Below are 20747 nucleotides of genomic sequence, written 5' to 3' on the forward strand. Positions count from 1 at the left end.
TATCTGGATTAATCATTTCAAATTTTTAAAAAAGTAAAGATAATTTCAAAATATTTAGCTTTATTTATGGTTAGTATGTTAATTGTAATTATAAACTAAAAAAAATCAAAGAACTATAGAGTTATTATGTAGTTGGATGCAGGCTGCAACATTTTTTTTAATTATAATTTATTATAATTATTATTTTTACATTTTAGGCCCTGTTCTTGTTAATATTTTCTGTTAAACATGCAATTTCACTGCTGGAAACAGTATGTTTTTCTGATTTTTATATAAAACTGTGCAAAATATGGCATAATAGAATATTACAAAAGAACTTTCCCTATAGTTAAAGCAAAAGATGCATCGTTTTATTAGAAAAAAAACATTTATTCAAGACTGATCAGTGACAGTACTGTACAAAACATAAATCTCTTATGTGTCAGGAAACGACTCCTTCCTGCAACATAATAAAAACAGCATTTCCTTTTTAAAAATAGCAACTTTAACATTTTCAGTACTACACAGGAGCTCATCTGTGCAGCAGGACTATTTCTCTTAATCATAACCACTAGTTCTCATATTCATTGTAAAGAAGTGAGTCTCAGCGTAGCTTTGTTGAAGGATCCTGAAATAAGAGAAAAGGTAAATCCATCTTTCTGAAACTGGCGTGCATCCAAATTCACATTTTTGGTCAGAGTTAAATGATCAGCCTTGGCTCCAGCAGAGACTCCCACCGTTCTGTCACCTACAGGAGGAAAATAAATCTGTTATTTAGATCAGATACTACAGGAAGCAACACCACAAATAGCACCTAAAGGACAACAAGTGCTGCTTTCTGCACATGCAGCTGTTTAGTCCACCCTTCTCCTGTCTGGACGAGAGGCTGAAAAGAGGGGATCAGCGGCTGAATGGACTCACTCAAAGTAGAGGAAAGGATGCTAAAACCTGGGCTCAACGAGAAAAGAAAAGCTTTGGGTTTAACTGCTTGTGCTGACCGCCTGCATTATTGTAAAGGTTGTCTATTGGCATTTATACAGACAGGAACCCAAACACAACTCAATGTGTGAACCAGCTGTGGTTTAACAAGACACTTAAGGGAAGAAACATTATTTCTGCAGTGTGTTACTGGAAAAGGTGCTGAATATTTACTAGGGATGTCCGATATTAGCTTTTTCGCCAATAATCAATGTTGTCCAACTCTCAATTTCCGATACTGATATATGTGAGCTATTTAGCTAATTCTAGGTAACATCACATATCTCCTGTGGTGGAATTAACACATCCGGCCTCATTTTATTGTGATGCCCCATTGGATGCATTCTCAGATGCAACAAGGCTTTCAGATGGAAACATTGTCTGTGCAAAATAAGAAAACTCCTTCAACTGAAGTTATGGAAAAAATGCGATATTTATGGCAAAAATTGTCTCAAACAACAGTTCACACTCTCTCTCCCTCTATGAGTTGGTAAATGCCGGCGAAATCCAAGCATTACTTTATCGGTTTTCATGATATTGACCAATATTACATTTGTACGCCAATATCAGTTGATAATATCGGTGGGCCAATATTATCGGACATCCCTAATATTTGCCTTTTGTTTAGGCAGATATTAAAACTTACTCTGACTGAATCTGAAAATGCTGTTTTGTGTTTACTTAAAGCCCTTAAAATCTTGCTTTCAAATCTTAACTTCAACTTTCCAACAGTTAGGAATAAACACTTTGCATGACTCAGATTTTGTAAAAAAAAAATAAAAATAAAAAAAAAATTCAACCAAAAAGCTGTTCATCATAGTTATGTAACAAAAATTCAGGACCTATTTAGTTAAACTGAAGATTATTTTTACACACAAAAGACAAGTGTGAAAACAAAAAAAAGTTTGGAAAAATGTACGCGTTGATTCCAGGTTTGTTGTTTTTTTACAAAGTAAAAAAGATATACAATAATAACAAAACTAATAATACGAGATAGATATTCATATTGATTTGATTATATTCAAAGATATTCAACTTTAATTTTTTCTATTTCCTTAAATAATTATAAATTACAGTTTCACCTATTAATATTCTTTGGTATTATTTACATTTTTCTTTTGTATTTTGACCTACTTTAACATTTTGTATTTATAAATCCTGGTGGACAGTCGCTGCCATTCTATACGTACGTGTGAGACGAATAAAAAAATCTAATCTAATCTTAATGACAATAATTTATGGCGATACAACTCTGTCGTACTGCACAAACGTCATTTTTGAGTTCTCTCTGGAGTTCAGAAGACTAAAGATTTTATTTCTAAATGAGCAGCGATCAAAGGCAAAGTCTGGGGAAAAAAATCCTTGTTCATTTAAGTTTAACACTGATCAGAAACGCTAACGTGCTCCATCAGATTTGACTAATGTGTCGCTAAACTCTGATTGATGCACAGAAATAAATGACGCTACAGTTTCCAGACTCACGTCATTTCTGTGAGAAAAGGACAAAAACAATCAAAGGTCCAATGTTTTGTTTATTTGGGATCAAATTTCTAGGAGGAAATAGATTCTAAGGGAATTTAAAGCGGCACTAATCAACATTCTGATATTGACAAAAACTTTTAGCCTCGTTTACCTCATTGTTTTGGTTTTCTGCTATGAGCCTCAGCAGCAGATTCAGTCACAAAAGCACTGACAAACTACCTGACCAGCAGCAAACAGCAGACAGACAAACGCAGCGACTATCTGATGAACACAGAGGAGCATTTCTCAGCTAAACAGTCAGATATTTTCCTCAGGAGTTGGTGGAAACCAGAACAGAGCTAAACCCACTGTGGTTATTGAACAGAAACTTGGTTTAAAATGAATTCTAATGTTGCTCTGTGTCCTCCTGATGTGTTCCAGGACATTTTCAGTTCATCCCCGACTCTTTCAGAAGATAAACTAAATGAATGCAGGTTTATTCATTATTTTGCTGGAGAATCCCATAGAACATATGTCTCTGGTGGCCATCAAATTTAGTTATTCAATAAAAAATTGTAGCTAGATAATCAGACCTACCCAGGATCCTCTGGTCACGGCGTACTCGACGCTCTCTGAGCCATCTGGGTTCTGATAGACGAGGTCAAACTTTCCAGGTTCTACAGGAGCTGGAGGAGATGGAGCGAGTTAGGGATAATCTGAACTGTGTGCAAGCAATTAATTACATTTAAAATGGATTTCTGCTAACAAAGTGTTCAGAGTTTACAAAGTTTTCCCTTGAATTTTCCCAGTACAGCAGGTCCTCAGTTTACAACGTCCTCGACCTACAGCGTTTTATTGTTACGTCGGAACTACTTGATGATCGGAGCCGTGTTTAATTAGCTCACCTCTGATTGGCTGAGAGTCAGCAGTAGAGAGAGCTGGGAACGGTGGCTAATTCTGGAGCTAAGTAATGGGGTTTTTCTAGTTATTCTGGCGTTGGCTACAGCCCACAGCAGAACCCTCTGTGCTCATTTTGTTTCTTTTATGGTCATTTTCAATCTGTTTTGTGGTCATTTTGTGCCTTTTTGTGGTCATTTTTCGTGTGTTTGTGATCATCTTAGGTGTTTTTGTGGTCATTTTGCAATTTTTTGTAGTTATTTTGTGTGTCTATCGTCATGTTGTGTCTTTATATGATAATTATCTGTCTCACTGAGTCATTTTGTGTCATTTTTGGTCATTTTGTGCATTTTTGTGGTCATGCTGTGTCTTTTTGTGGTTGTTTTGTGTGTCTTTGTGTTTATTTTTCTTTTTTTGGTCATTTTCAGACTGTTTCGTGGTTATTTTAGGTCTGTTTGTGGTCATTTTAGGTGTCCCTGTGGTCATTTTGCAACTTTTTCTAGTTATTCTGGCGTTGGCTACGGCCCGCAGTAGCCTGTGTGAAGGTTCAATAAACCAGCAGAGAACCAGATAAAGTCTCACTCATTCATCACAGAGGGACACTACAATAAAATAAAATGCTCAAGCTGTAAAAACAGGTCAACATATTCTGTTATCTTCTGGTAAAATGATTCATACATGCATGAAAGTCATTGGTATTCCTGACTTTTTCCACCCCCTGCATTTATCCCCACCAGTCTGCTTTTTCGAGCCCAATTCCAGCCCAGTTTAATAAAAAAAATTATTTTAAAAACGTATGTATCAGTGGTGAATCGATCCCTACCTTGAGAGGAATTAAGCAGCTCCAGCTCAATCTGTTTGGTGGTGGGGTCGAAGCTCACAATCTTTCCCTCCTAAAACAAACACAAACATGGTTGGTCAGCAGTCAGAATAAACAGCTCAGACTTCATTAGCAGGAGCTCTCCCAGATTTGTCACAATATCATGAGATTAATAGCTGGAGCTGTGGAAAACTTTTTGGATTATTTCGTCAGAAAAGACTCACCTTATATTCAGAAACCTCTGGTGTGTAGTTCTCTGTCAGCTCCAGCAGCTGTATAAAACAGAAAAAAGTTTAAAGAGACCTGTTTTGATTGATGAAGTTGAGTAAAGATGGTTGACTATTATCTGTTGAAAATTTACAAATGTTGTAGTCAGTAGTCTACAGCTTATTGCTAATATTTCCAAAAAAGAAATGTTTGTAAAGAAATCTGATGACGTAGTGATTTCTTACAAGGTTTGCCACTTAAATTAGTGAAATATTAACACTATCAGAGCCTTAATTTCACTCAAGAATTATCTAGAAGCTGCTAAAATGTGTCTGGCTGAAGTTTCTTTTTTTTTTAAACTTCTCCAGTATATACACTACCGTTCAAAAGTTTAAGGTCTCTTAGAAATATCCTTATTTTTAAAAGAAAAGCAGTTTTTTCAATGAAGATAGCATTAAATGAATGATAAATCCAGTGTAGACATTATTAATGTGGTAAATGACTATTGTAGCTGGAAACAGCTGATTTTTAATGGAATATCTCCATAGAGGTACAGAGGAACATTTCCAGCAACCATCACTCCTGTGTTCTAATGCTACATTATGTTAGCTAATGGTGTTGAAAGGCTCATTGATGATTAGAAAACCCTGCAGTTATGTTAGCACATGGAGAAAAGTGGGAGTTTAATGGAAAACATGGAATTGTCTGGATGACCCCAAACTTTTGAACAGTAGTCCATATTTTTAGTGTATTTTTACTATATGTTTACTGTATTTTTTCTATATCTTTTAGTGTATTCTTACTGCATTTTTGCTATATTTTTTGTGTATTTTACTATATTTTTACTGAACTTTTACTATAATTTTTACAGTATTTTTTACTATATTTGAACTATATTTTTACGGTACTTTTACTGCATTTTTACTGCATTTTGCTTAAATGCCCACTCAGCCTGTAGATTTGACATTGGGATGATATCATGAAATTAAAATTAAAAATCACATTTCTAGGCACTGGGGAGGTTTTACAAATCTGAAAACATCATAAAAAAATGAGTAAAACTGACTTTGTTTGCAGCTTAAAGTGTCACTAGTTTTCCTCTTTAATGCTTTCTGGGCTGCAGAGGATTTTATCATCGCTGTACTGCTGGCACCTACTGGGAATGTTTGGCAGCGAGGCTGAGTGGCAGCTCTGTATCGAGCTCTCTGAAGACATTCATGGTGCAAAGTCAGGCTTGTCTGTTGTCTGAGCTGCTGGTGCATTTTTCCTGTTTCTCTGAGCTTCTCCTGGAGGCTTTGTGAGTCTCTGGGTTGTGTTGTTCCAAATTAAACAGCTGAACTTGGCTACACAGAGGCACAGTGTTGATAATAGATAAGATTTACACACCAGACTAGACTTACCTTGAAGGCGATCTTCTGTCCCACCTGAGGAGGGGCAGCTAGCAGGGGCATGGAGCTGTAGTCCTGTTTAGGGGCATCTTGTACTCCGTTCTATGTGTGGAAGAAGCCAAGATATTATTATTGTTTCATAATGCACAATATTCCATAAAGGAAAGGTAATAAAACAACTGATGTATAGATAGAACGATAAACAGAATGATAGAACGATAAATAGAACTATAGAACGACAGATAGAATGATAGAATGATAGAACGATAGATAGAACGATAGATAGATAGATAGATAGATAGATAGATAGATAGATAGATAGATAGATAGATAGATAGATAGATAGATAGATAGATAGATAGATAGAACAATGGATAGAATGATTGATAGAACAATAGAATGATGGATAGAACAATAGATAGAATGATGGAATAATGGAACAATAGAACGACAGAATGATAGATAGATAGATAGATAGATAGATAGATAGATAGATAGATAGATAGATAGATAGATAGATAGATAGATAGATAGATAGATAGATAGATAGATAGATAGATAGATATTTTATCGGTTCTCATGATAGGCAAAAAAAACGGTATCGATATTGACTGATATTACATTTTTATCCCAATATCAGGCCGATAATATTGAACATTCCTAGTTTTCGGTAATCAAAATATGGTCACCCTACATTAAATCAATGTAAATAAAACTACATTGATCTTGAGGATTCAGTTAGAAACCAATTATTGTGATTTTAACGACTGAATTAGGCCAAATATTTCCAGGTACAGATGTAAATGGTGCAGGTTCATGCAGACAAACCTGGAGGACCACGGACACGTTGCTCAGTAAATCCGTCTCGTAGGACGTCTCCTTGGCTCTAAAGTTGCCTCTGATGCCACCACCCCTGCCCCTCTCTCCACCACCTCCCCTCCTGCCCTGCCCCCTCCCACGGCCTCGTCCAGGGTACTGACTCCCCACACCAAAACCAGACGGCAGCAGCGGCTGTCGGATAACCAGCTGGATCTCCTCCTCGCTGTCTGAGTCCTGAGGAGGTTCGACTGTCTGTTTCTGCTCACAGTCTGTGGACTGCAGGACCGAAGGAGCTGGCTGAGACTTGGTAGTCGTGGCTGTTAAAGGTTTGTTTTTCACGTTAGTTTCCTCATCAGACGAGGAAGAGTCTGTTTCAGAAGAGGACGATGGAGGAGGCCGTGGCTTCTTCTGGGCAGGTCTGGTGTTTGGAGGTGTTTTAACAGCAGCAGGGGTGGAGGAGGAGGGTGTTTTAACAGCAGTAGTGGTGGAGGAGGAGGGTGTTTTAGTAGCAGTAGTAGCGGTGGAGGAGGAGGGTGTTTTAGTCTTTCTGGGAGGTTCATCTTCCTCACTGCTGCTACTGGAATCTGAAGAGGAGGGTTTCTGTGGTTTTGCTGCTGGAGGCTTCTTGGAGCTTTTCGCTGGTTTATCGATACCCGTCGGGGTTTTTTTAGGAGAAGCAGCTGGTTTGGTGTTGACAGGAGGGCTACTTTTCTCTACTTTCTTCTTTTTCGTCTTCTTCTCTGTGTGTTTTTTTTTGAACTTCTTATCCCCGTCATCACCTGAAACCAGCTTGGTAGCCTCCTGGGTGTTCTCCTCACTCCTTCTTTTCCTCTTTTTCTTCTTCCATTCGACGCCCACTCCGTTCTCTGCTGGTCCGTCTTCGTCTGTGGTTCTCTGTCTCTTTCTGCAAGTTTCTCTTGTTGTCTCTGGACAGCTGCTGTGTCCGTTGGCCAGACAGTCCACCTTCACCCTGCAAACAGAAACATGTTTAAGAGTTAAGGTTTAAGAGGCAAACCTTTTCTGTCAACTGGCCTCGAGGCTGAAGAAAATATATATCAGTATTGAGCTTGTAAGTTTTTTTTAATGAGCTTGGAAAATGTATTTATCTCATGAAAGTCCTCAAGATAGACTTTAGCAGAGCTGGAACATGACAATGAGTTTACTGGACTCCAATGGTCCACAGTCACCAGATCTCAATCCAATAGAGGTGCTTCCTGTCCTTGTTCATCCACCTGACAAACTTTTACCTCGCCTTGAATTTCCCTTGGGATTGATAAAGTATCACTCAATCTATCTGTCTGTCTATCTATCTATAATGTATCTATCTGTCTATCTATAATGTATCTATCTGTCTATCTATCTATAGTGTATCTATCTATCTATCTATCTATAGTGTATCTATCTATCTATCTATAGTGTATCTATCTATCTATCTATCTATAGTCTATCTATCTATCTGTCTATCTATAGTGTATCTATCTATCTATAGTGTATCTATCTATCTATCTATAGTGTATCTATCTATCTATCTGTCTATCTATAGTGTATCTATCTATCTATAGTATATCTATCTCTAGTGTATCTATCTCTAGTGTATCTATCTATCCATCCATCCATCCATCCATCCATAAGGCAGTCCTGAAGGCAAAAGGAGGTCCAACCTTTTACTAGAAGGTGTACCTAATAAAGTGGGAGCATTCATAATCAATCAGAAGGACCACAGCAGAACTTCTACTTGAATCCTTTGACTCCATCTCGCTCTTAATGCTTCCATAACCTTCCTGAAGCAGCAGGACTTTACCTGTCCTGGAGCACAGGTAGACTCACCTGACGCTGTCGTTGTCTCTCACCACGTAGATGCTCTCGGTGTGCGGCAGGTAGCAGTCCTCTATGAACAGACTCAGGATGCTCCCGCGGCTGAACTCGAACTTGTCCCGGATGACGCTCTCCAGGTCCGCCACCACGCGACACGTGTTCAGGTCCACGAGCAGCCAGCACATCCGGCACGAGACCACGGCGGGAGGAGGGTAGTCAAAGAAGAGCCGCAGCCGGATGGAGCTGTTAACGGGAGCAGACATGGTTTATTACAGCTAAACACACACCGGACACACCGCTGATGTCTACCCGGTAAGACCCGGGACGACGCTCTGTCCGGGGGTTTCAAAATAAGAGCATCTAAATAAATATTACACAACAAAATTGAAGGAAAATGTATGTAACACTGTGATAGTAGCTAAAATGTTTAAAATCCATATGAACAGCTCAATAATAATAATAATAATGATGATAATTTTTGGATTGCTATAATTGTTGTTGTTGGATGATGATAACATAATTTTTTATTTTAATTATGCTGTTTTTCTTTTTTTTGCAGCTTTGGATCATCTTGGAGATAGGTATTAATATTATTAATAATAATAATAATAATAATAATAATAATAATAATAATAATAATAATAATCACCCTCATCATCATTACTATTATCATTAGGCATTTTAAAATATTAATAATGATAATAATAATTTAGGAATTATTATATTGTTGTTATTGTTATTGTCGTTGTTGGATGGTGATGAGGATTATTATTATTTATTTATTTTAGTTATGCCATTTTTCTTCCTATTGTCTAATGCAGCTTTGGATCATCTTGGAAATAGGTAATAATAAAAAGTATTATTATTATTTGCGAATAATTTTATTATTATTTTATTATTGTGGTTGTTGGATGATGATGAGGATTTTTTAAAATAGATTTTTTATTTATTTGAATTATGCTATTTTTCTTCCTACTGTATTTTTGCAGCGTTGGATCATCGTGGAAATAGGTGGTCATAATAACAATAACAATCACCATTATCATTATTTTTATCATTGTGAAATTTAAATAATGTTATGTTATTTTTTTTTAAATTCTGAGATTTTCCTTCTTTGCATCATCTTTTCTAAATCGTTAATAATGTTAATACACAACAAATTACAACAACAGTGATAATATTAAGACATTCTGGATTTTCACATACTTTACATACTTATTTGCAATATCTAGACTCACTGTTTATACGTTTATTACTGTTAATTCTTTTTAATTACAGCTTAATTCATACTGCCCACAAATCTATTCTAAATTTATGTTGTGCTGCACTTTTACTGCATTTTTTTTGCACTTCTGGATCAACACTGAACTGCATTTTGTTGTCTTCATAAACAATAGAATAGAATTTAATCTGATAATATTAATGACCTTTTAGCAAATGGCATGCAGATAAACGAACATTATATTAACATTTACACCAAATTTGTTATGAGAAAATTTATGAACATATAAACCATTGAAAATCATTCTCTAACTTGGTTTACAACTGATCAGCTGATAAATACTTTGTTGAAAATAATGAAGAAATTGGTCACAACTTACTATAGTGACTGTTTTACATTATACAACATAGAAATTTAACATCAGGTCAGAAATACCACGTTTGTCTCCTATAACATCCTGTTTAAAGTTGTTGGTTTTTTGTATTTATAGTACTCGTATTTATATTAGAGTGTATTTAATAGTTTGGGGGTTGTGATGGCTTTAAAAATCAAATATGTGAGGAATGTTCTTTCTTCTCTTGGACTTTTAGCTTGAAACACCAGTTTTAACGGTGGTCTGAGATAGACGTGATTATTATCTGACAGCGCCCTCTGCTGGTGTGGAGGAGGGTGTCACATATTCATAACTGCCCAGAATGTCTTTTTTCTTTCTTTTTTTTTTAACAACATCGAAAAAATATGAACGTATTTGCTCTATTTGTGTAATAACTTAAAATAATGACGCATACTACAGAGGCTTCAACAATCAAAGAGCGTCCAAACCGGAACTAAAAATTCTATTTTCTATTCGCTTGATTTAACACACTACTGTATTTATATTTTTTTCTGCGTTGATTTGCCGTTTACACCATAAAAAATCCTAAAGTGTTTGTAACTCATTGCCAGAAAAAAACTAAATAAATGCACACTCCCGGGTCAGCTGACTCCGGTCATGTGACTGGGCTCCGGTCATGTGACTCGTTCCAGTGACCGTCACTCTGCTGCAACTTTCCACTTCAACAATGGGCCGGTTCCAAGCAGCCTCCAGTCTGTTGGTTTTATTCGCTATCGTGGTGAATAATGGTAAGATTTCTGATTTATTAGAGCTGTTCAAAGGATGTAAATGTTCGGTTTATTCTCTAAAGGAACCTCCTAGACTGGGGTTACGGAAGCAGAACAATTGGATCGAAAGTGAAAATTTGTGATAGGCCTAATTTCATGTTTTATGGAAATTAATTTCATAAGATTTCCCATTCAGGGTACTTGGAGTTAAACGTCGGCCTGTTTACGTCTTTTCTACGACCTCATGCTGTCAATCAGCTGATCTGTTTGTTGTTTTGATCTGACCTTCTTCCACCTGTCCTGCTTTGCTAAAATGACTTCAGTAAGTAGCTCTGCTCTGTACCTGGACACTAAGCTGAGCTGATTTCTGTGCAGGCCTGTCCGTCCCCATGGAGAGCAGAGAATCCTGGGACTATGTGGAAGTGAGAGATGGAGCCCACATGTTCTGGTGGCTTTATTATGCTGACAGTCACTCTGCTCACTACCAGGACCTTCCTCTGGTCATGTGGCTGCAGGTAACATTCAGTCACTGATTCTCCTGCTGCATGATCAAACCCCTTTGTTGTGGCATTTCTCTAATCCAATTTATAAATCATGTGTCTGCTGGGGCTGCATTGTCCTTTGTCTTTCTGAATTTTTGTTTTTCAAGTTCAACCATGTCAGACAGTTTAAACCATTAAAATTAAAATCAGTTTGCGGAGACTAGACCTCTCAAAATGTCACAGAACTTGGCAAATGAATCTACAAATTCACAACAAACCCGGACGTTTAAAGCAAAAACCATTCCTCCAAAGTGCTTTCCCATAAAAAAACAAAGCCTGGAAAATTTAAACATTGGGTTTAAGTCCATATAATCTTATGAATTTACCTTAATAATTTACATATTAAGAATTAAAACCCCTCGAATCATATAAAATACGACTTTACCTCAGTATAATAAACATAAAGGCTAATTATAGAGATTAATTTGAGTCATTTTAGAGCTAAAGTTTTACATGAAGGATGCCCTTTAGTTGCTTTCTATGAAATGCTGAATTATTTTACTCTTCGTGTGTCATTTTTGACCATTTTTCTTTTAATTTTCTTCTGAATCTGCCACAGGCCCTCACATTTGACTGAAGAGCTCAAAAACTAGATAAAGGCAATGTCAGCTTGCCATGAACTTATTATGATGGTGCTTTTTTAGCAAACCAAGCTATTTTTACTGGTTTATTTAGAGGTAAGAGGACTTTAATAACCCACAAAATGGAGATACGTTGCTTTTTTGTTTTTTTTTAGGTAGCAGCTGTGTTGGTGTGACTGGATGAGTAACAGTCGTGTTGCCTCTATTTGTAGCTGCAGAGGAGGAACTAACACACCCTCCAAAACTGAGCCATCTGGGCTACAGTACTGCTGTGTATAATGCTGTAAAGTTTCTACGATGCACACAAGTTTCCCCAAAGTTGATTAGAAGAATTGCTTTATAATCTCTTAGATAACTGCTCATTAAATCCATATGAGACTCCATTAGATATCCCACCTGCTCCTGATGCCTCAACATGATGAGGATGTTTTGTCTTCAGGGGGGACCTGGAGGATCTGGAAGCGGCTTTGGCAACTTTGAGGAGATCGGACCACTAAAGAGGGATCTGGAGCCCAGAAAGGCGAGCTGGGTAAGATGTTTAATGTTTCAAAGTAGATGTTAGAATGGAGGAAATGCAGGTTAATATCACAGACTGTATAATAAAGATGGACGTTGCATGAAGCCTACCTGGCAGTGTCAAAAACCTGTAGTACCACTGACGTCCACCAGGAGCTGGCTCCAAAAGCTCCGTAGACTCCATTTCTACACATGACAGACTGCTTTTCTACGGCTCAGGATTTTTTTCCCATCAGTTTTCATGGTGATCAGGTATCTAATCTGAAAATAAAACAATATTGAATTTTATATAGAGAGTCCACTTTTGGAGGCTAACGTTAGCAGTAGCGTTGGTAAACAGCAGAAACCGATAAATGTGGGCGGGGCTCTCAGTCAGTCTGACCAATCGCTGCTCTCCAACTCCGCCCTCTGGCTCCAAAAATCCAAGATTTCAACCAGGAAGTAGCAAAATCCTGGCTTCATTTCCTCAGTGCAGAACCCAACGAGTGGCGTCCTGGTAGCTACGTCCATCTTTATCATACAGTCTGTGGTTAACATGCAGAAATGTGTCATCTCCTGCAGGTCCAGGCAGCCAGTGTGTTGTTCGTAGACAACCCTGTGGGCACTGGATTCAGCTACACTGAGAGGCCAGACGGCTACGCTACCGATGTGGCCACCGTGGCCTCAGACATGCTGGTGCTGCTCAAGCATTTCTTCAGAGAGAAGGATGAGTTCCAGGTAGGTTTTCCTCCAGCAAGAAGAACCTTAGATCTTCATGATTGTTTAGGGAAAATCAAATCCACCTAAACATGTGCAAACAACCGTGATTTCTTACACCAATTGTTTTATTCTCTGCAGAACGTCCCTTTCTACATTTTCTCTGAGTCGTATGGAGGGAAGATGGCAGCTGCTATCTCCCTGGAACTCACAAAGGTCAGTTGACTGCTTTTAGACAGCAGAACATTTCTAATCTTTTTAGCAGAACATTGAAGTTCATGTGAACTCGTTGATACTGGAAACTCCCATTGTTAAACAGCCGTCATATGATGGAATGAGGAAACAATCACATGATGTGAATAACTATCAGACTGCTGTGTAAAATATAATAATGAAATCCATTATGATGGATGGATGGATGGAATGTTTTCCAGTTGTGTCTGAATGGAAGATGGACTTTGCTTTTTGTTTGTCATCTAGTGAGATGTTGGTCAATAAATATAAAGGAGGAATAATGTCGTCTAACGGTGTAGAAAACATCACATTAGTGAAGCTCCACTGAACTGGAAGTTAGTGACTGTAAAAAATGCATAGTTTGCAAGTCTAGTGAACCCTCATGACAAAGTACAGCAGCATGTTGTTTAATTTGTGTCTCTTCTCGATCCGTAGGCCATCGCCCAAGGAACGGTGAAATGCAACTTTGCTGGTGTGGCTCTTGGAGACTCGTGGATTTCCCCACTGGGTAAATATCAACCAGTCTTTAAACCCATAGGTCAACCTTTGTTTATGATTTTTAATCAAAACTACTCCATTCCAACCTTAACTGCTTCAGTAGAAGGCCACTCAACTTGTTTTTGATTATTGAATTTGATTATATGCCCCACCTTTCCTCCAAGAGGCTTTACAGTTTTAACTGGTGGGGAGTTCCTGGATGTTTGTGATTATGGCAGATTCTGTGATTGAATCACACTTCTCATGTAAAACGGTTAAAGGTTGAACTGCTGTCACGTAGCTGTGTTGATGTTCATACTGAGGGAGTTTACTGTGTGCTAGACTTCACCAGAGGTTTCTTTTGGTAAAAATGTGCTGGGATGTTAATCTTAGGAAGAAAATGAATGTTATTCCTGCTGTTTGAACAAAAAAACAATTCAGTAATCAACTAATTAATGATAAATGGTTTGATGGATGGATAGATTGATAAATAGATAGACTATGGATGGATGGATGGATAGATAGATGGATAGATAAATACTTTGTTAATCCCGAAGGATATTCAAGAGATTAGAGACATTTGTGAGCAGGATGTGTTTTGTGTTCCCTAACTTTGCAGGAAGTCCAGTCATTATCTGCTGTGGAAGTGTTTAACTGATAAACTTCTGCTTTCTCCACAGACTCCGTCATGACGTGGGGACCCTACCTCTACACCACAGTAAGTAACACACTAAAGGACAAACGCCTCTCGTTGTTGGTCTGGAGCCGAGCCGGTGTGTTAACTTTGACTTCCTGTGACAGTCGCTGCTGGATGACTACGGCCTGGCGGACGTCAACACTGCAGCGGAGGCCGTGAAGCAAGCAGTGGAGGAGCAGCAGTTCAGCAAAGCTACCGAGCTGTGGTCTGTGGCCGAGACGGTGGTGGAGCAGGTCGGTGCAGCACAGGAGGGTTGATGCTTTAGTGTACATGCAGCTAATCATAGTGTATCATCAGTAAATGGAAAGGACTGTACCTTGTAATAGACTGTATCATCTAAAATCACCATATTTGTACTTTAAATTCTAAACAGAAATATCATTTTTCAGCTGCTGTTAATTATGCAAAGCTGCTGTCAATGAAACGCTGCTATTCCAGCTCAGATGTGTCACATTATTAACCTGCAGAGACTCAAATTGCGTAATCCACACCTGCATTTGTAATCCACACCAGTTCTCGTGTTTTTAAAACCTAAACATGATGCCAGCCCCAGCAGTTATCAGAGCTTATAGCATGAGGAGGTAAAAAGCTAGCATGGACGCTGTAAAACCACAACTGAAATATGCAACATTTAGATTTGGTTACCATTTGAATGATCCAGCCAAGCAATTTCTCCTTTGTTCTATTGTTCTATCATTTGTATTATCCATCCATCCATCCTAATTCTATTTGGGAACTTTCTGTATGTTTTCCTCAGCTTCAAACAGCTGAATGCATTAAATCTTCCTGCTGTATTGCATCATTACAACCCAGTCTAGACACAGAGGTGATGTACTTCTGATGTGTTATTTTCTGCTTTCTGGTCAGAATACCAACGGAGTGAACTTCTACAACATCCTCACCCAAGAGCCGGATGAGAAATCCGCCTTATCTGCAGGAAAGGACCCCATCGGTGAGGCGTTTTCACAAATGATCACACCCAGTGTCCCAGTTAAACCATCTGCATTAGTCATGTTTCTCCACCTTGATGGTTAATTAGCTGCTCTTTGCTCCTCCACCAGCTCTGCAGGCTCAACGCCACATTGGTCGCCTCCATAGCAGAACACTGAGTGAGCTGATGAACGGACCAATCAGGAAGAAGCTGGGCATCATCCCACAGAACGTCACCTGGGGAGGTACTTTGTCTGGACTGTGTGTCGCTTCCCTTTCGCTACTTTGACATTCTTAAATCCTTATTTTTTACCTCTATCAGTAATCTTTCCATCCCTTTTCCTCTGTTATATCTGCTGTATGTAGGTCAGGCAGAAGAGGTGTTCACCAACATGGCTGGAGATTTTATGAAGCCAGTGGTGGACATAGTGGATCTGCTGTTGAACGCTGGAGTCAACGTCACCATTTACAACGGACAGCTGGACCTCATAGTGGACACTATGGGTAACTACCTAACATCTAACACTCTAGGCCAGGGATTTGTAAAGAAGGCCTAACAAGATCTGGTTGTTAGTCCACCAATGTGACAATCAGCATTGGTTTGTCCGTCTGTCTGTTAGCAACATTACTCAAAAACAGACAAACGGATTTCGAGAAAAGAACATTTTAAGTTTGAAGACATTTTTACTGTCATTTTGGATCCCTTTTCTAGTAATGTTTTTAACCCTTCTCAGCCATCCAAAACCATTAACTCATTTTGGACAGACTTTGAACAGTTAAGAAGGATTTTTTGAGCAGGTTCTGAACAAATCTGAGTTACTTCTAGTCATTTTGCACATATTTTGCGTCATTTTTGACAAATTTTGACAACATTTAGAAAACATATTTATTTTATGAGGTCAAATTTGAGTCATTTTAGATTTGTTTTTTATTGTTTTTAGTCATTTTTGGAAACCTTCTAAGCCATCCTACATGTTTAACTCATTTTGGACAGATTGTGAACAGGAAAAGAGGATTTTTTGAGCAAGTTCTGGAGAAATTTCTCATAATTTTGGAGATTTGTTGAAGATTTCTGTATCATTGCCAGATAGCAGCAGGCGTCACTGTAACCATGACAACAAATGAACACTACGTCAGCTGATGATCACATAATTGTGATCCTACTACAAATCCAGCGCTGAGGACTTACCAGGACTTATCCATCAGAAATGATACAAGGAACAACTGATTAAATTGTGGGGGTGTTTCTGAGTCCCATCAATTCCTGCCACCCGCTACATATTTAGGTCATGTGATTTGGTATCCGTGCATAACGTACACATACAGAAGACATGCCTGTGCTCAGTGCAAGGTCATTTTGTTTGTGGGTACATCTATATTAAATGGACACATTCTATGTTGCTGTGATTTCTGATCATCAATAACTAATAAACAAATGCTGCATTTCTGACATATGGGGGAATGAGCAGCCTTGGAAGAGTATCGTGCTCTCTGAGTGTTTTTCTAGTTAAATCTGTTGGCTGATCCTAATCATCTCTGCCTCAAACTCTGCCACATGGATCTCTGCTTCTTCTCACAGGACAGGAGATGTGGGTGAAACGGCTGCAGTGGAAGGGGCTTCCTAGTTTCAACCAGCTGAGGTGGACGCCCCTGGATGACCCGGCCTCCCCAGGCATCACCGGAGCTTTCTACAAGAGCTACAAGAACTTTGCCTTCTATTGGATCCTCAAAGCTGGTCACATGGTAAGACTGTCTGTAAATACCTTCCATGTAGATGTCAGAATCCTCCACCTTCCAAAGCAATAGATGTTCACCTTGTGGTGTCCATGTACAGAACCCCACATTGTTAATAGCATCCTAATGCCTAATGATAAATACACATCAGTCTCCAAGAATTAGACATATAAGGCTAACAGGCATCATATTAACATCGCAAGACTTTAGGCCATATGCAGTTACATCTGGACCAAATTTAGCCTGGTGATTCTACCTTTGAAATGCAAAAAAATAAATAAAATACTCGAAATATTTGCCCATTTACTAAAGGTGAGATGTTCTCATTTACTTACAAACGCACCCACATAGCATGATACTGCCACCACCATGCTTCACTTAAGGGATTGTCTTAACAAAGTGATGACCGGTCCGTGTTGTTTGTCAGACATAATGGTAACAGAGTCCTGTAAACTCCAAGCAGGTGGTCACTGGCTGATGGTTTTAAGTGGTATCTGAATGAGTCACGTTGATCTGAAGAGTTTTAATTGGAAGGGAAAAGGGAGTAACACACTGTGCAGATCACAGCCAGCGACAATGTGTTGGTCATTAAGGTTGTTCTTACCTGTATGCGACTGCTGCTAATGTAAGCTAACTTGTGTTGCTCAAACAACAGCAACTACAAACTGAAAACTGTGAAGTTTACTCTCAGACATTTAGGACACTAGCTATTTTCTTCTTTAGCCACTGTAGTCAACAAGACAGACAGGGCTGTGGTTATTTGGTAAAATCCCAGACAGCTGCATTTTCATAAACGTTGCAGAAAAGCAGCAGTTTCATCAAATTCACTTTCGATAAATCTGCTTCTATCACTTCCTCTGACTGTGCGGTGCTTAAATGACAGCCGTCCTCCACCTTCTTCATTTCACTTCACTATGCAGGTTTTAAAGGTAAAAACGTCTAATCCTCCTGCAGAAAGTCTTTTAACACCAATTTGGAGTCTCAAAAAACAAAGCAAAACTGCCAAAAGTTTTTCATGGAAAACATGAAATTGTCTAGAAACTTTCTAACAGTATTGTAGGTCAACTTTAACTAGTGTAGCTCCCTCCAGTAACAACATGAGTCACGAGATCTTGATTAAAGGACAGGGTTTATTCTGCTTCCAGGCCAACCCGTGAGAACTGGGTTAAAGACGCAAAAATAAATAAAAATAAAAACACAACATTAAATCACATGTTTGTCTGTCTTAATAATGAAAGCTTCCATTGCTAATCTAATAGCATGTAGAGCTTATGCAGCATATAGCGCACCTTTCACATCTCAAACACCAATTAAAGGTTTACAGACTACTTGTAAGGCATCAATAACACATCAAACCCACGGTAGATTTCTTAACTTATACATTTAACGTAACACAGAGCACGTCCATATATCATTATCGTAGCATGCTAATTGTTCTAACAACACGAGCGCTATTTGCATGTCATTTACACGTCTTTAATTTGAATAACAATGTGAACATAAATGTAACATACCTCGTAGGCTGCTTGTAACTAAAGAGGGGCTCGTATTAGACTGCTCTTCTCTTCTCTTCGTCTTTCTTTTTAGTTGTGTACAGTAAACGTTATACGCTGAAGTCTGCCGTTTTCATTCATTCATTTCGCGCTCCGTCTCCACTTCCGGTTTCGCCGACCGTCCGTAAACATGACGTGCGGAACACTATCAACAATAATTAGGTCCGCATCAATAAATAATAATATAAACAAAATTAGAACGGAACAGGGATATAACTAACTATGAGAGACAGTTACAACTAGTATAGAGCAACTTTAATTCATTTACACTAACATTGAAAAGTTTAGAGTCACTTAGAAATGTCCTCAATTTTTAAAGAAAAGCATTTTTTCTAACATTAAATGAATGATAAATTCAGTGTAGACATTGTTAAGGTGGTAAATGACTATTGTAGCTGGAAACGGCTGATTTTTAATGGAATATCTCCATAGGGGTACAGAGGAACATTTCCAGCAACCATCACTCCTGTGTTCTAATGCTACATTGTGTTAGCTAATGGTGTTACAAGGCTAATTGATGATTAGAAAACCCTGCAGTTATGTTAGCACATGAATAAAAGTGGGAGTTTTCATGGAAAACATTTAATTGCCTGGGTGACCCCAAACTTTTGAAGGGTAGTGTACATTTTTGTGTTTCTAGGGTGTATAAATAACACAGTTAACAAGTTGTTAACTAAAATGTATGTCTTTATTGTAGCACCTTTGTGCAGCTTCATAATGATGTAATAAATCAATGGATATAGAAAGCACAAGTGATTCTGATATCGGCTTGTATTTAGTAGCTGAGAGGCTCATCAGATACTAACTCAAGAAACAAAAAAATAAAGTAACATTAATTATAAAAAATAGTGTAATTTCAACATTAAAATGTGATATTATTGTTCCTCCCGTCACAGATCCCCTCAGACCAGGGACCAATGGCCCTGCAGATGCTGAAGATGATCACTCAGCAGGACTGAACCACCCACTCTGACGCCAGCTGGCATGACTTTGACAATCACACTGATCACATGATGTTTTTTATGGTTTTCTCACCCTGCTATACCAAATTTACAATCTAGGTTGATTTCAGTAAGTTTTTTAAAATTTCTGCCATAAGACGAATAAAGATGTGCTTTGTGTTTTTGTAAGTGCTGTCTTGGCTTGTTCTCTAGTGTGGAACCAAACTGTTCAAAAACAGTTCATCTGAGAAACCGAGATCTGAGCAGCTTTCAGTTTTAGGTTTTTCTTTCACAAACCTTAAACAGCACACACAGCCAAAATGGTTTGCATCATTTTTGTGTCATAATCAAAAGCATAACATGTCTTCAAAGCATTTATCTGATAGATATACCAGCTGCAGTCGAGGTAATGACACAGAAATGCATATTGTTGAGCTATTTTTGCAGGTTGTAGCAGCATAGCTCAAGGAAAGGTCCTTCTTGACCTCAATTACTGGACAGAAAGGCATAAAAAGAGGCTCTTCATGGTCACCAGAGGACAATTCACATGGCTGTGGAGATCCCATAATATGCAGAACATGCATTCTCATGGATTTTGATACAAACTTTTTACATTCTTGCTTAAGATTAGGGATGTCTGATAATATCAGCCCACCAATATTATTGGCCCGATACTGGCATAAAAATGTAATATTGGTCAATATGGTTATCGTTTTTTTTGGCCTATCATGAAAATTGAAAAAATAATGCCTGGATTTCACCGGCATTTACTCATAGAGGGAGGGAGAGTGTGGATTGTTGTTTGGGACAATTAAATTACAACTTAAAAAAGGCATACATATGGCATTTTTTCCATAACTTAAGTTGAAGCAGTTTTCTTATTTTGCACAATGTTTCCATCTGAAAGCCTTGTTGCATCTAAGAATGCATCCAATTGGGGCATCACAATAAAATGAGGCATGATGTGTTGATTCCACCACAGGAGATACGTGATGTTACCTAGAATCAGCTCAGTAGCCCACAGATGTCGGCATCGGTTGATATCGGAATCGGAACTTGAGAGTTGGACAATATCGGCATATCGGTTATCGGCAAAAACGCCAATATCTGACATCCCTACTTAAGATGGAATTTGTAATTTTAGTGATCTCACTACTGT

General features: G+C 38.3%; 2 protein-coding genes across 2 annotated transcripts; one reads left to right on the forward strand and one right to left on the reverse strand.

Annotated features, from left to right (window-relative positions):
• Positions 1 to 326: 326 nt before the first annotated feature.
• Positions 327 to 8689, reverse strand: coil (coilin p80). Its single transcript, XM_023267361.3, has 7 exons — positions 8377 to 8689; positions 6559 to 7519; positions 5743 to 5832; positions 4360 to 4407; positions 4139 to 4208; positions 3016 to 3104; positions 327 to 727 (listed from the first exon to the last, which is right to left on the reverse strand). The coding sequence occupies exons 1-7, from the start codon at positions 8625 to 8627 to the stop codon at positions 680 to 682; spliced, it is 1557 nt and encodes a 518-aa protein (XP_023123129.2). The 5' UTR covers positions 8628 to 8689; the 3' UTR covers positions 327 to 679.
• Positions 8690 to 10548: 1859 nt separating this feature from the next.
• On the forward strand, positions 10549 to 19777 carry scpep1 (serine carboxypeptidase 1). The gene is made up of 13 exons (XM_023267431.3): positions 10549 to 10708; positions 11063 to 11202; positions 12250 to 12339; positions 12888 to 13043; positions 13164 to 13238; positions 13692 to 13764; positions 14414 to 14451; positions 14535 to 14663; positions 15298 to 15382; positions 15492 to 15605; positions 15727 to 15864; positions 16940 to 17103; positions 19544 to 19777. The coding sequence occupies exons 1-13, from the start codon at positions 10648 to 10650 to the stop codon at positions 19604 to 19606; spliced, it is 1326 nt and encodes a 441-aa protein (XP_023123199.1). The 5' UTR covers positions 10549 to 10647; the 3' UTR covers positions 19607 to 19777.
• The last annotated feature ends 970 nt before the right edge of the window (positions 19778 to 20747 follow it).

Source organism: Amphiprion ocellaris, chromosome 19 (genome assembly GCF_022539595.1).
Source record: "Amphiprion ocellaris isolate individual 3 ecotype Okinawa chromosome 19, ASM2253959v1, whole genome shotgun sequence".
NCBI lineage: Eukaryota > Metazoa > Chordata > Actinopteri > Pomacentridae > Amphiprion > Amphiprion ocellaris.

Coding starts and splice junctions, on each gene's coding strand:
- coil (XM_023267361.3), bottom strand. CDS start 8,627: ATGTCTGCTCCCGTTAACAGCTCCATCCGGCTGCGGCTCTTCTTTGAC. Junction 3,105..4,138: donor GCTGCTTAATTCCTCTCAAG/GTAGGGATCGAT, acceptor CATCTCCTCCAG/CTCCTGTAGAACCTGGAAAG. Junction 728..3,015: donor CCGTGACCAGAGGATCCTGG/GTAGGTCTGATT, acceptor TTCCTCCTGTAG/GTGACAGAACGGTGGGAGTC.
- scpep1 (XM_023267431.3), top strand. CDS start 10,648: ATGGGCCGGTTCCAAGCAGCCTCCAGTCTGTTGGTTTTATTCGCTATC. Junction 10,709..11,062: donor CGCTATCGTGGTGAATAATG/GTAAGATTTCTG, acceptor ATTTCTGTGCAG/GCCTGTCCGTCCCCATGGAG. Junction 13,765..14,413: donor CTCGTGGATTTCCCCACTGG/GTAAATATCAAC, acceptor CTTTCTCCACAG/ACTCCGTCATGACGTGGGGA.